Source organism: Danio rerio, chromosome 11 (assembly GCF_049306965.1).
Source record: "Danio rerio strain Tuebingen ecotype United States chromosome 11, GRCz12tu, whole genome shotgun sequence".
In the NCBI taxonomy this organism is placed as follows: domain Eukaryota; kingdom Metazoa; phylum Chordata; class Actinopteri; order Cypriniformes; family Danionidae; genus Danio; species Danio rerio.
In genome coordinates, this window is record NC_133186.1 from 32,589,216 (window position 1) to 32,605,011 (window position 15,796).

Consider the following 15,796-nt stretch of genomic DNA (forward strand, 5'->3'; position numbering starts at 1 on the left):
AATGACCATTTCTAAAGAAACATGCTGTTATTATTTTGACCCTTAATTCATTGAGGTCCCAAACACATTCCAGGCAAAATGTTTTCTTGAAAATATTCCAATGAAGTAATTTTCTGTCTCATAAATGAGCAATTCCAGCGTTATGGATGTGACATTTGCAGTTAAAACTCAAAACAAGTTCACAGATAAAGTGTATGTTAACATTATATTGAAACTGTAAATCTGTCTAGATCTGTCTATATATTCCAAAACAACTAACCACAGAGTTATGGGATCAGAAACATATTAATCTGTAAACATGATTTAGATTTTAAATGAGGGAAATAAACGTGTTATGGATGGGATGATTTTTTTTTTTTTAAATATATGCGAGTTTACAATATACAACATACTTTGTAAAAGTATGGGATAAGAGCTGTCTCTCTGTAAAACAAAAATTACAGATTTTTTTTATTTTACATTTTTTTGCATTCATGAGGAAAAAGCTTCATTATAGATGTGACCGGTGTAGAATTTACACTTGTGTGACTGTGGTAAATTAAATTTACCTGTTTGAAAACATTGACCGAGAATTTTTTAAGTATTTTTAAAGGACTGTAATATACTTGGTTATGCAAAAAAATGTAGAAACGTTTTCGCTATTTTGCTGAAAACTAATTTTTTTTCATGGCAAGGCATTTGCATGGAATTGCTGAAATATACCTTTTGTGACTTTTTTGTAATATTCCCTCAAGTAACAAAATCAACACCGTTCCCAAATCTTTCTTAGAATTTCTAAATAACTTCTAAATAATTGAAGATAAAATTGTTATGCATATTCCTCATTCAATTACTACAGAATTAATAGTAAATGAACATTTAATAAAGTGTCTAAAACATCTTTAAAAGGTATGCATGATTTATGTATAAATTCCAGTTTTTTTCGTGTGAAACTTATTGTAAATGGTTCATAAACATGTGTTACTTTTTACAGTAGTTTAGATATATTTTTATACATTTACTTATTTTAATAATTTTTTTTACCAGTCATCATAATCAAATTTTTATGTATTCACTTGTTTTGATGCAAGTTTTATTAATTAAATAAATTTGTATTTTTAAAGGTAGTGCTGTCGCCTTACAGCAAGAAGGTCACTGGTTCGAACCTCGACTCAGTTGGCGTTTCTGTGTGGAGTTTGCATGTTATCCCTGCCTTCGCGTGGGTTTCCTCCGGGTGCTCCGGTTTCCCCCAAAGTCCAAAGACATGCGGTACAGGTGAATTGGGTAGGCTAAATTGTCCGTAGTGTATGTGTGTGTGGATGTTTCCCAGAGATGGGTTGCGGATGGAAGGGCATCCGCTGCGTAAAAACTTGCTGGATAAGTTGACGGTTCATTCCGCTGTGGCAACCCCGGATTAATAAAGGGACTAAGCTGACAAGAAATTAATGTATTTTAAAAAAAATATATAATAAATAAATTTTTTATTTATTTATTTATTTAATCATGTTTATATATAATTAAAATTACAAGCGGTCACTCGCTGTAACCCGGTTCCCTATTCGCAGCACCATAGTTTCGTGGATTTTTTCTTGCAATTCAACATGCTTTTTTCCACAGCGCACTGTGTATGCCATTATGGAATAAATAAATGAAGATCAAAAAATTTGGATCTTCGGTCTCATTTTATAATACTGGATTTATTTTTCTACGAAGGTTTGATCTTTGAGAGTGTTTAAACAAGAGAGAAAAGTGTGAACATGTTAATGCTTCTCTAAGAAAAGTGTATAAAGGGTGTAGTGAGGGGTTTTACAGCCTTCAAACCTCTGTAATAATTGTAAAAAATAAAGCTGACTGCTTTGCGGATTTCGCCTATTATGGGTTATTTTTAGAACATAAATTCCGCCAATAACGAAGGGCTACTGTATTGGGTTGTTTTAATCCAATTGCTTTCATAGTGACATTAATTTATGCATCCTACAATGCTTATTTATTTAAATCTTATTTTTTATATTATTAAATTATTGTAGTTTTTTTGTTTTCAAGCCTTTTCTTTAAACATTTGCCTTAAAACATGTTGTAAAACCAATGCTGTTTTCTCAATTTGTTGGTGTGTTTCTATTTGCATGTTTCCTTAACTTGCAGGATTCTTCTGTATGTGTTGTGAGATCTCGCGTACATGTGTGTCTGTCATCTAATTTATAATAACGTTTTCTCAATTTGTTAGTATTTTTAGATTTGCATGTGTTTTCTTAACTCACAGCATTTTTGGGCTCTCTCAGCAACCGTATTTTATTAGCTTATGTAAGAATAACGATTTTTAGCACAATATTGTACGAAAATGCTATTCTACAAATGAAAAAGAACCAGAAAACTAATGAATTTGTTTAAAAGTTGTCACAACAAAAAATGTATTTTTTAAAAATACATTACATATTTGTAATCTTACAATGATGGCTGATCAAAGTTATTTTTGGAAATATTAATCACAATTGTTAAATTCACAATACCATATTATTACACATATTTACACAGTTCCTTATGAACTATTAGAGCTCAATTACGCAATAAAATATTCAGTGAGATTCACTCCAAAGGCCACAGTCGAGACGTGTTACAATTCCGAGCAAAAGCATTTGTCTTCCACCCACATTGATGAAGAGCAGCTGTTTTGACAGTCTAGACTTGTTTTCCTCTGATTCACAGCTTGGATTTAGTCTTGTCCATGATTTCTCTCAGCACGTCTGTATTTTCTCCCTCTGGAGCTTCAGGCCAGGCATCGTGTTCTGAGAGTCAAAAAGAAAATGAAAGTGTCTGAATCCTTAACAGGATGAGTCAACATCCGCTTCAGTAGCCACAAATATGCCCTGTATTTATTTTATAAATGATCTGGAAGATAATGAGTACCTGGGATTTCCCAGATGGAGTGGTAAAGGCTCTGTCCTGCATCCACCTTCAGGGTTGCTCCAGTAATATAGTTGGCAGCCGGAGACAGCAGGAAACACACAGCCGGAGATATCTAATACAATTAGGGAAATGTACAATTGGTCAGACAAGCATTTAATATTGTTTATCTGATGAAAGATACAGTAAAGATACCAGTAAGATTGTAAAATGTTTTTATTTTAATGTTTTAAAGTGTAGTTTTACTTATTTTTTCAGCTTTAATGTCTCATAATCCTTTAGGAATTAATATAATATTACACTGGCTCTTACTCGGTATTAGTTAACTAAAACTAAAATCCTTTTTATTTGTTAAAAAAGTTTATAAAAAAACAACAATATTTTTTTTTACTTCAGATAGTTCAAGAAAGCATTCCGTCTTATAATTTTTAAAGCTAAAATAACTAAAGTAATCTAAAGTAAAACTTATTAAAATGATATGTTTTTACAATTTACAAAAACACACAAACAAATTACTAAAACTTTAACCAAAATTAATAAAACCTAAAATCTGAAAATAAACTAATTTCAACTTAACAACTGCATCAATAATGCTGAAAAAGTCAACATTAGGTGACTCGGTGGCTCAGTGGTTAAAACTGTCACCTCACACAAAGAAGGTTGCTAGTTCGAGTCCCGGCTGGGTCAGTTGGCATTTCTGTGTATTAGCATGTGCAGTATGGAAGGAATGTTCCACTATTCATGGGGCCCCTGGTTTTGAAAATAAGTAATAACATTAAAATCTTAATGGTTATAACAGATTAGCATAGAAAAATTATAAAAGAGCTATAGGATTAATATAGGCTTCTTGGCATTGGTTGGGGCCCCTTAATACCATGGGCCATAAGCAGTTGCATACGTCTCTTATTGGTTAACTTCGCCCCTGAATACAATGCAGTGTAATGTTTTATAGCAACATATTTATAGCAACATATTTTATAGCTAATATCATATATTATGTATAATTGATTCTAAATTGAGCGACACAGTGGCTTAGTGGTTAGCACTGTTGCCTTATAGCAAGAAGGTTGCGGGTTGGAGTCCCTGCCGAGTCAGTTGGCATTTCTGTTTGGAGTTTGCATGTTCTCTCTGTGTTGCATGCGGCGTGGGTTACGGTGGTCACTTGATGCAGAAGTATAAACCAAGCTTTAGCGTGGGTTTCCTCTTGAATAAACTTAATTGGCCGTAGCGTATGTGTGTGAATTTGTGTGCATGGTGACCCCATGATGAATAAAGGGACTAAGCTGAATGAAAATGAATGAATTTGCTAGATTCCATTTACATTTAGCAGATGCTTTAGTCCAAAGTGACTTACAAATGAGGCATTCAGCAATTCAACATGAAGAGGCAGTACACACAAAAAGTGTTAATTTTGCAAAGGAACTTCCATTAAATATTTTCAGATATCCATTTTAAAATATTGCCAAACAAGCATTTAATGTGATGTATCTGATGAAAGATACAGCAATGTCATCAGTAATGTAGTATTACAGCATCTGTTTTTTTATTTAAATATATTTTAAAGTGTAGTTTTGAAAAAGTATTATAATATTAGTTACTTTATAAATATATACTTTAGAAAGCTTAAGAAACTATTACTCATTTTCATTAAAAGTTAAAACAATAAAAACTAAAGTAAAAATTTTATAAAATTACATGGACATTTACAATTTACAATTTACAAAAAAAAAAAAAAAAAAAGACTAAAACTTCAGCCAAAATAAAAATGAAAACCTAAAATCTAAAATATAAATAAAAATTATTTCAACTTAACAACTGCATCAATGAACCTGAAAAGGTCAATAATAATAATAATAATTATTATTATTATTATATAACTAATAATAATAATAGTCGACACATATGTCCTCATAAGTATAAATAATTAAAAATTACAATGCATGTTTCATGCATTTCTTTTTACCACATTATTGTTTTTATTATACTTTTCATTAAATAAATGAAGCCCTGGTACGAGTAAGACATCTTTGGGAAAAAAAAGTTTAAATTCAGTTAGGCAGACAAACAGATTTATTTAACATCTGAATTTATACCTCCTCAGGAACACCGAGTCTTTTAGCAGGACTGAATGGCACTGACATCTTAAACAAAGTAGGCCCATATTCTTTGTAGTTTTCCATAGCAGTTTTGGAGATGATTGTTCCCTACATTCATCAAACGCAAAACAACAAATGCACACACACTGTTTTGTGACAATAGACCATTCAAGTACAATTTTCTCTGAAATTTAATAAAAAACAAAACAAAAATAGGAGCATACAATACTGGACACATTTTCAGGCAAGGTAGGGTTGTCCACATGTAATTTGATTATATTTAAATGTTCATTTTGTGGATTTATTCAAATCAATATACAAATGCAGAATCCAAACAGAATTCAGCAGCCTTTTTTAGGCTGATTTCACCAAGTAGGACATGTTCCTGGATTAACATCTATGTTGATTCTGGAACAACATTCCAATCAGCCAATCAGAATTAAGGGATACATTTACATTTTATTTTAGGTTTAGGCTTACAGTTAGGTTTATGCACTTCTATGTAATTGTTTTCAAACTATAATTCCCCTCTGATTTTGGGAGTTATTATGGTTGGGTTTTAGGGGTGAGGAATAGGTATAGATTATATTTTCAAGCAAAAAAATATGTTCTAGGGTCAACACAGATGTTAATCCAGGAATGGATCAGACTTGGCAAAATTATGACGTGCCTTTTTCAACGTCTCTAATCAAACAGGTCTATCCTAATGTATATAATATAGCTTAATGGTTTCCAATCTAACACATACCGGCGCCACAGAGTTTATGCGGACCCCACTGTGAGCCCACTCTATGGCCAAACTCTTGGTCAGGTTGTCCACCGCTGCTCGAGCTGCTCCTGTGTGCCTGGCATTAATAAAAAAAACCTGTTTAAATTGAGCTTTGAATAAAAGTGAAATGTTTGATTGTGATATAATAGATGTTTAACCAGCCATATATAAAATGTAAAACACAATACGTTTCTTTTATTTTTGCAAAGGCCAACTCACGCCATTCCAGGAAAGCCTTTCCACATGTCAGCAATGATATTCACGATTACACCTCCATGGTCCTTCATCCAGGCATTATATGCTATCAGTTAACAGAAAAAAAATAGCCTTTGAATTTATACACAAGAGTTGTCAACATTATTTTTGAGGGTTAGAAATAAGAACGCATATTATAATAACACAACAGAGAGCTAAACTAAATGTCAAGCATAGGGGTGTGAGATTACCCAGATTTTGGGATAATAGAAGTTGAGCAAATTAGAGCTCTGGAATATGATGATATATATATATATATATATATATATATATATATATATATATATATATATATATATATATATATATATATATATATATATATATATATATATATATATTGTGGGGACAGGAAGTAAAAGTCTATGGTTTCAAATTATACTCGTTTTTTTTTGCTGTTGCAAAATACATTGTTTACGGTAATACTTTTTTATTATGTGAATGACCTCACATGAAATTCACAAGCTTAAAATTACAAAGTTTAAATTTAAAATTTTATTTTAACAATATTTGTTTGCTTTTAAAAATTTGTTTTAAAAATCAATATTAACATTTTGTTAATATTTTTGTCAAGAAGTTCTAAATAAAGTACAAAAATAATAAACATTTTTAGTATATATTTTAATGTAAAAGGAAAATAGCTTTCCATGTGGTAAATAAATATAAACTTTTAATTGATTGAATTTACAGAAAAGGTACTATATCCTGATATAAATATATTTATCAGGATATGATGTGACTTATCATGATATGAGAAAAAGTTTAAATGAACTTTTATCACATTTATTGCTTACCTAGCAAGTACTATATGATCAATCTAACTGTATTGTATTAGTCAAGCTGGGCTCGAAACTGCGGCTGCTTTGGTCACATATGAGCCCGAAATTCAATCTATGCAACCTCAAAATATATTTGGGAGCATTTGTGCGAGTGCATAAAATTGCTGGCGTGCGACCTGATTTCACTGCAAAATGTTGACTGCATGGGCAGATTTAGGGGGCATTCATGCTGAATGCATAAATGAACCTATAAGATGCGAAATGCAGTGCTCGGGAATGGTTTTAACCAGTTGTCGTACCAACTTGCCCGTTATTTTCTTATATTTATTTATCTACAGCCATTAAGGAACACGTTGTATATGTTATCAATAAATTAATTTCAATTCTAAATAGTCATTTAAATGTATTGTAATTTTTTGCATTAATCAATATATCAAGTATTATTGATATATTAAAGCAGTCATGGGCGAGGCAGTGGCGCAGTAGGTAGTGCTGTCGCCTCACAGCAAGAAGGTTGCTGGGTCGCTGGTTCGAACCTCGGCTCAGTTGCCGTTTCTGTGTGGAGTTTGCATGTTCTCCCTGCCTTCGCGTGGGTTTCCTCTGGGAGCTCCGGTTTCCCCCACAGTCCAAAGGCATGCGGTACAGGTGAACTGGGTAGGCCAAATTGTCCGTAGTGTATGATTGTGTGTGAATGTGTGTGTGGATGTTTCCCAGAGATGGGTTGTGGCTGGAAGGGCATCCGCTGCGTGAAAACTTGTTGGATAAGTTGGCGGTTCATTCCGTTGTGGTGACCCCAGATTAATAAAGGGACTAAGCCGAAAAGACAATCAATGAATGAATGAATAAAACAGTCATATTGTAAAAGAGTGGAAAAATATTGTCTGTAAGAGAGTGCACAGTGTCGAAATGTCCAGTTTTCCTTCAATGTTTGACATAATCTCAACTGAAAAAGGTAGAGAGGCTGGGATGTTTGTAAGATGTGAGTGTTTAAATCCATTTTATATTTTCTAAATGCGAATTGTCACTGTTTTGTAGCACACTAGATAATAGATATCTTTAAAAAGTAACAGACTGAAACAAACATCCAAATTTTTTTATTTTAATTTCACAGGACCTTTAAATCTTTCTAAACAGTCTGACAAAAGGATTTTTTCAGTGTCAAGCTAATGTCAAAGGATAGATTTCACACACCCCTAGTGTTGTGTTTCACCTTTATGCCGAACCTTCTCTGCAGCATAAGAACGTTCCATTGAGGTTGGTGTCGATCACAGCCTTCCAGCCTTTTGCACTCATCATGTTTGCCGGACTGGAAAACTGGCCACCTCCATTATTCACCAAAAAGTCGATTCTCCCGTGAAGCTTTAGTGTAGAGGCCATCAGGTTCTTCACCTGTCAGAAACCAGAGCTACATATTACTCACATATAAATTACAAACCCAGAGCTACAGAAATAAATGACCACTTGGATACTTTTAGCTTCTCTGGATTTGTCAGATTTATTAGATAAGATTTACTGAAACCCGCAGATTTTTGAGCTCACCATTCAACTCATCATTTACGCATGTAGATGGATGTAAATTTTATATTAACTTAGTTTTTATAATAACTTCAGTAATAATACTGAATAACATGTAAATGCGTGTGTGTGGTTTATGTAGAAAATAGTTTGTAAATTAATATTTCTGTCTTTTAGCAGATATGAGACACTTTGTTTACCAAAAGTTATTATTTTCAAAAGTTATTATCTTAACATGTGTTAAGCTTTTGGTTACTATACCCTCACTTAGAAATCATTCAGCATAAATCTGCACATTTTGTACAACATTCTGTGCAGAAATAGCAAAAGATGTCTGCAGATTCTGTGTTTTGAGATCTGAGATTTGTTTATACTATAAAGGTCTGATGACATTTCTTAGAAATTTTAAGGTAAAGTCTTGTCATTTAGGTAATTTCTAATTACTCAAAATGTGACAATTGGCCAAAATAAAAATGTTAAAATGTTGTCATTTGTTATCCCACCAAACATAAGATTTTTTTTAACTCTTGTTTTATCTAAAAAAAAAAAAAAAGAATAAAACCATGACATTTTTGTTATTTTATGCAATAAAAAAAATTATTTAAAATTTGGAAGAAATGCCAAATATATTTAAAATCAAAAACATTAAGTTACGTGTACATACATTTTCAATCATATTATGTGTAATAAATGTGTATGGCTATTATTAGGAAAACATTCAACTGGAAACCAAAATATGACTTTTTAAATGGTTATTCTTTAAAGAATTCTCTGGCATAAAGGCAGTGTATTTGCATATGCAGACTTATAATACTGTGACCTCATCTTCATTGCGGATGTTGCATTCTATAGGGGTCACTTTAGCTGGACTGGATGAAGGGATTTTCAGTGTCAGCTCTTCCGCTGCTGACTTCAGACGCTCCAGCTTCCTGGACGATATAACCACACTGCATCCTACAACACAGGCCATATTTACATAAAAGCATTAATGTAAAGTACATTTTATATTCACTCATTCAGACTTTCTCCTTAATAATGTACTTTCAAAATGTTATTTCTGTGCTAATTCTAAATAATGAAATTATAGTAGCAGCTTATGACTATCAAAGCACAGCATTGTTCATAGTCAAATACATGCTATATTTATAACAGTTAATGCTGTTTTCAAGTCATACTTGCATGTGATTTCAGACCAAATATTTAAAGTACTTTGGTAAACAATATACGGAGCATGTCACTGAACAAATATCTGAACAGAAGAACACCAACTTTACCTCAAGCAGCGGCGTGAAGAATTTCAGTTAATATATGATCACAACACCTCGTTTGTGAGGAGCAGTTTGATGCTGCTACAAAGGCCAAGCAATGCCATCTACAGGACATACAGTAGAAGGTACTGCATGTTGTGTCATTTGCTTAAACTGTAAACAATAACTTGAAATATCCACTTTAGTAGCGCTTACTTTACATGCATAAAATTACAGATCAAAATAAATATCAAATCCCCTCATGTAAAAGTGATGTGGAAAAACATGCAACCCAAAAACTAGAGCATGTTTGATTAGACCACATCTTTTTTCAGGCAATTGCAGAAAACCAACGATAAGAAACAATGTGCTTTCACAGGGCAAAACAGAGTAATAGTTCTGTCTTTTAGTAGATGAGACACTTTGTTTAGAAAATTTGTTTTTTATTTTATGTGTTAAGTGTTTTGGTTACTTTACCCTTAAAATCATTCTGTGTAAATCTGCAGATTTTGTACAAAATTCTGCGCAGAAATAGCAAAAAATGTCAGCAGATTCTGTCTGGTTTAAGTAAAATGTAAATTTAAAAAAATATTTTTTTAATATTTGTTTAAACTATAAATGTCTGATGACAATTCTTGGAAATTTTAAGTTAAAATATTGTCATTTGGTTAAATACTTTTTCCTCAAAATGTGACAATTGGCCAAAATAAAAATGTTTAAATGTTGTCATTATTCCACCAAACATTTGATTTTTTAAACTCTTGTGTTGCCTATAATTAATAGAAACATGTCAGAAAACACAGCATCTTTTTAATGCAGAAAAAAACCACACTTTTACTTTAACATGCATAAAACTACAGATCAAAATAAATACGAAATCCCCTCAGGTAAAATTGATGTGGAAAAACGTACAACACAGAATAGCAGAAAACCTACGATAGGAAATAACGTGCTTACACAGGGTTTCTGCAGCGTTCATCAAGTCAAATTTAAGACTTTTTAATACCATTATTGATAGATTTTAGACTTAGTCCCTGTTTACACTAATGCGATTTTGTTTTAAACGCACAAGTTATGCTACTGTTAAGCCATCCGTCCACATTTTGGAAACGCTGAAGAGGCCGTTTTCATTCTAAAACGCTGCTGCTCCGTCTTAGACATGGTTAAACACTAAGGATTTTTGATAACAGCCCAGTTGGGCCAATAGAATTTTTTTTGCATGCTATAATAATCAAATGTAGTTCTTTCTTAGCCACATTTTTAAATGAGTTTAACTTTGCTTAAAGTATATTTATTACAGAGAAAATTACTTAAATAAACAAAAATATATACAGTATATGTTGGCTTTTGGTCGAAATGGATTGAGTATAACTTCTATTCAACTTAATGCGTTTCTGTTATAAAACCTTAAGTTTTATGACTATTTATAAACATCAAGTCCACTTCCCACTTACTTCTGTAATAGTTTTTTTATAAATGGAAGATCATGTAAAGGGATATATTTCTCTGTTAATATCATAAGGAATTGTGTAACTATTTTTAGTTTAGGGATTTTAATTTGGAGAATTTGCTGCATTTCTTTGCAATAAAAAACTTATCGTTTTTACAAGATAATACTTTACATTAACTCTCCGATTACACACATTGAATTCTACAAGAAAAAAGGATGTTTGCAGTATTTTCTGGATTATGGAATGATCAAAAAGAGATACACAGAAAACCTTCTCTGTATCGAAAAACTAAAATGTATGCAAAATATAGCACAAAAACAAAACAATGCCTTAATTTACATGATTAAATGAAAAATTTGAGAAAACTCGTAATTCAGGAATATTAACACTTAATGTAATTGTCATTCAACTGTTTTAGCAATTTATTTGATCTTATTTCACCTGCTGTTTAAAGAAGTTAATTTATTTGATAGATAGACACATTTTAACTTTTTTTTGTCAATTTTAATACATTACTGACTGCGGTGTCGCTCAATATCTGGACTAAAGTTCACGGCTATGCAAGTGCTGATCTAAAGACAAGGTCAAAACCATCGTCAAAACTCATGGTAAACTTATACCTAACTGTAAGAGCTCAGAAGTGATGGCTTTTCCAATGCCAGTCCCGCCACCCGTCACGACTGCGACTTTGTGATTGAAAAGACCTGCTTTAAAAACACTGGACGCTGCCATGTTGACTACGACAGCGAAACAACCAGAGTATAATATTGTAAGATAAAAGTCTCTTTCCGGTTGTGTCAAATTAACTTCCTGTGTTTTTTTTTATACACGTTCTGGAAAGTTAAAAGAGATTTTATTAGATGGTTTTGATATCAATGATAGAAAATGTAATAACACATTTCTTAGACGTTTGATTCGCCATCCTGCAACTTTTAGATTTACGTACTTTTGCAATAACCAATTTTAGATTATAAATTGGAATTTGGGGGCAGCACAATCGTTTTACAGCAAGAAGGTTGCTGGTTCGAACCCCGGCTGGGTCAGTTGGCGGTTCTTTGTGGAGGTTGCATGTTCTCCCCGTGTTGGCGTTTCCTCCAGTTTGCTCAAGTTTCACAAGTCCAGAGACGAAGGTGAATTGTTTGTAGTGTAACTTATGTGTGTAAATGAGTGTGTTGGATGTTTCCTAGTGATGGGTTACAGCTGGTTCATTTCGCTGTGGCGACCCCTAATTAATACAGGAACTAAGCCGAAAATAAATTATATAAGTTGGAATTGGATCTGGACATCAAATATTATATAACAAAGTTAGGGAAATCCACTTTAAAATTATACATAAAATATATCCAACCAACCTGTTACTCAGGAGATATAAAGCTTATTTTCCTTACATATTTTATGCTAAAATGTAAATATCTTATTGTAAGATGTACTGCGCATTTGATTTGTACTGTTCAGCAAATCTAATGAAAAAAAATCCTCCTAGAAGTCTTTGAAATATAAAAAATAAAAGCATACAATAATAATAATGATAAAACATCATTTTTTCTTTACAATCTATGGAAAACGCAAGCAAATTACTATTAAAACACAAAAGACATTTCAGTATGTAAAACCATGTGATTTTATTTTACAGTATGTACAGTGAAGCAAAGGAGGAGAATTCCGTACGTGGGTTAACTTTTCAATCACAGATAAACAAACATGATTTTTGTCCTTTCTGATGATGTAATTATAATGAAAGGTCTGAAAGAGATATAATGCCAATCAGCAAAACCAACATCGTCATGTCACTAGTGTGTCCCTCATTCAAATTACACACAAACACAACTGGATTAACATGAGCCTGTGAGTCTTACAGTTCGAGTTATTTAAAAAGATAAAAAAAACATCCTAATGATTTATTGCTTATTAGGGTTAAACATGTAAACACATTTACAAAAAATACATGTGCATATATCTATATACGTTATCCGCATGGTTTCAAACATACAATTACATATACACATCAACATTTTAATAACAATGTGCAAATTCTGAAGTGAGTGCATACCACAGAGTTAAAAACAATTACGTGGGCCATTGAATTAAAAGTAGCTCATTAAAAACACCATTTGGCTTATATATATATATATATATATATATATATATATATATATATATATATATATATATATATATATATATGTTGCACAAATAAAAACAAAAAAAAAATGTTAAGAAGGCAAGTCTCGGAAAATGGGCACTTCAGCTTTGTGATTCCTAAACTATTGCATATAACAGACATTATCTGGCCCTAGAGGTCATTTTAAGTAGTACCAGCATCTCACAGTCCTTTACAACAGCCAAAAGCTGCCACAAACCTGTACAATATATAAATGTGCTGAAATCTACATGATTGATACAAAGAGCACAACTTAACGATACTACGACTGTATGTACATGAATTAAATATGTGTCTTCAAGCACTTGTGTGATTAGCGTCAAGTGAGAGTAGTGGACAAAATAGTGTAAAAAATGAACAAAAATCTAAGGCAAATAATCTAAAAAGCTAAACAAAAGTGAACAAAACTAAAGCAAAGCACAAAAAGCAGAACAGAACAACCAAAACAAGGCAAAACTAAACCAAAATAAGGCAACAACAACAAAAAAGCAATGTTAAATAAAATTTAAAAAGCAAGGAACAACAATTAAATAAAGCAACAGAGAGTAAAGCAAATAAACAAAATGCAAAACAGAAAGAAAAAGAGCGAAGTAAAATAAAAAAAAAGCTAAACAAATGTAAATGAAACAAAGCAAAGCACAAAAAGTAAAGGAGAACAAAATGGATCAACCAAAACAAGGCAAAAAAAAAAAAAAAAATCAAAACTAAACCAAAGTAAAGCAAAGAAAAAAACAAACAAACAAGTGAATAAAGCAACGAAGAGTAAAACACAATGAAAACAGAAAGAAAAAGAGCGAAGTAAAATAAAACAAAAAGCTAAACAAATGTAAAATAAACAAAGCAAAGCAAAACAAAACAGCAACCAAAACAAGGCAAAACTAAACCAAAATAAAGCAACGACAAAAAGCTATGTCAAATAAATTCAAAAAGCAAGGAAGAACAAATAAATTAAGCAACAAAGAGTAAAGCAAATAAACAAAATGCACAACACAAAGATGAGCAGAGTAAAATAAAACAAAAAGTGAAGCAAAACAACAGATATCTAAAAAAGCACATAAAACAGAAATCAAACAAACCTCGTCAAAATCTAATAAAAATCAAAAGGATGTGATGTGTGTTTCAGCTAAAAACTAAATTAAAGCTGCTCAAAGCCGAATCAAATGTTGGCGTCTGCAGCAGGTAAAGGTGAAAGTGCATACTGTAGTGTGTGCTGTGATTATAGCCGGTCTGTTCTCTGAGAAACTATCATCCCGCTCTTCATATTTATTCAAGTCCTCCTCTGGGCTCTCAGTGGTCCAGAAACAGCGTATCTGTGGTTCTTCAGAGTTGTGGTCAGTTGTCACTGGGCCACAGGGAACCGAAGGCTCTTGCAATCCTGCAGTTTGGCGTGTAGTGTTTTTACCCAGGATGCAATGCGGTCAGTAGCTGTTTTCATGGCCTGCCAGGATGTAAAGGTTGCTGTGTGCTGTGGGATTATCTGTCGGTCGGCTCTCCAAAACCACCACTCTATAAAAGATCAACACAAAAACAAATACCTTTGACCTTTCTGCAAATGCATGGCCTATAATAATAAAACATGGACCGGCGCTGAGTTATACAGTGTACAGTATTACATAAAGAATGATTTCTTTATGACTGGATTCGTTCTTCTCACCTGTCTGAACCCAGCAGCCTGAATATCCTGGAGTTGTCAGAAATCTCCTGTGTAATCTGGAATAGAAACAGCGGGATTGCACAATATACATGTCATATCATTCTAATAAATCACACTTTTTTTCTTTCTTTTTACTTTGTTACCATAAATATATTTAGTGACTAAAATGGTAGCTGTGATTAAATATTGATTAAAAGATATGAATGAGGAAGAAATGTACATGCACGCATACATACAAACATACATAGACATATACATAGACATGGAAATGTTCCTCATAGATTTTTGGTCCATATTGACGTGATAGCATCACGCAATTGTTGCAGATTTTTCGGCAGCACATCCATGATGCGAATCTCCTATTCCACCTCATCCTAAAGGATTAAGAACTGGTGACTGGGGAGGCCATTTGAGTACAGTGAACTTATTATAGTATTCATGAAACCAGTCTGAGATGATTCGCGCTTTATGACAATGGCGAGTTATCCTGCTGGAAGTAGCCATCAGAAGATGGGTACACTTTGGGATGGACATGGTCAGCAACAATACTCAGGTAGGCTGTGGCCTTGACATGATGCTCAATTGGTACTAATGAGCCCAAAGTATGGCAAGAAAATATTCCCCACACTATTACACCACCACCAGTCTGATCCATTGATGCAAGGTAGGATGGATCCATGCTTTTATGTCGTTGACGCCACTCTCTGACCCTACCATCTGAATGTCGCAGCAGAAATCGAGACTCATCAGATCAGGCAAAGTTTTTTCAGTCTTCTATTGTCCAATTTTGGTGAGCCTGTGTGAATTGTAGCCTCAGTTTCCTGTTCTTAGCTGACAGGAGTTGCACTCGGTGTGGTCCTCTGCTGCTGTAGCCCATCTGCCTCAAGGTTTGATGTATTATGTGTTCAGAGATGCTCTTCTGCATACCTCGGTTGTAACGAGTGCTTATTTTAATTACTGTTGCCTTTCTATCAGCAGTAACCAGCCTG

General features: G+C 33.0%; 2 protein-coding genes across 23 annotated transcripts in view; both read right to left on the reverse strand.

Moving 5' to 3' along the window:
- Positions 1-2,358: 2,358 nt before the first annotated feature.
- Positions 2,359-11,775, reverse strand: pecr (peroxisomal trans-2-enoyl-CoA reductase). 4 transcript variants are annotated; one of them, NM_001017727.1, is made up of 8 exons: positions 11,613-11,775; positions 9,115-9,248; positions 8,003-8,168; positions 5,965-6,046; positions 5,725-5,821; positions 4,974-5,084; positions 2,884-2,995; positions 2,359-2,762 (listed from the first exon to the last, which is right to left on the reverse strand). In NM_001017727.1, exons 1-8 carry the CDS (start codon positions 11,722-11,724, stop codon positions 2,677-2,679), a joined length of 900 nt encoding a protein of 299 aa, NP_001017727.1. In that variant the 5' UTR covers positions 11,725-11,775; the 3' UTR covers positions 2,359-2,676. The 4 variants fall into 4 exon arrangements, with proteins under 4 accessions (NP_001017727.1, XP_073771970.1, XP_073771972.1 ...); XM_073915869.1 differs by having other exon boundaries at positions 11,618-11,758; XM_073915871.1 differs by having other exon boundaries at positions 7,990-8,168; positions 11,618-11,758.
- Positions 11,776-12,595: 820 nt separating this feature from the next.
- The window catches only part of map4k3a (mitogen-activated protein kinase kinase kinase kinase 3a), a 143,532-nt gene continuing 140,331 nt past the window's right edge, over positions 12,596-15,796 (reverse strand). For all 19 annotated transcript variants that reach the window (XM_073916889.1, XM_073916888.1, XM_073916884.1 and 16 more), the window contains 2 exons: positions 14,808-14,863; positions 12,596-14,659 (listed from right to left, as the gene is read on the reverse strand). In XM_073916889.1, coding sequence (XP_073772990.1) covers positions 14,572-14,659; positions 14,808-14,863 — 144 coding nt within the window. In that variant the 3' untranslated portion in view covers positions 12,596-14,571. The remainder of the gene's footprint in view (positions 14,660-14,807; positions 14,864-15,796) is intronic.

What these genes read in the sequence shown, in the direction of transcription:
- pecr (NM_001017727.1), bottom strand. Translation starts at nt 11,724, where the DNA reads ATGGCAGCGTCCAGTGTTTTTAAAGCAGGTCTTTTCAATCACAAAGTC. An exon ending in GCATAAACTCTGTGGCGCCG is followed by an intron (nt 5,085 to 5,724) that starts GTATGTGTTAGA and finishes TGATGAATGTAG; the next exon opens with GGAACAATCATCTCCAAAAC. An exon ending in GACTCGGTGTTCCTGAGGAG is followed by an intron (nt 2,996 to 4,973) that starts GTATAAATTCAG and finishes TAATTGTATTAG; the next exon opens with ATATCTCCGGCTGTGTGTTT.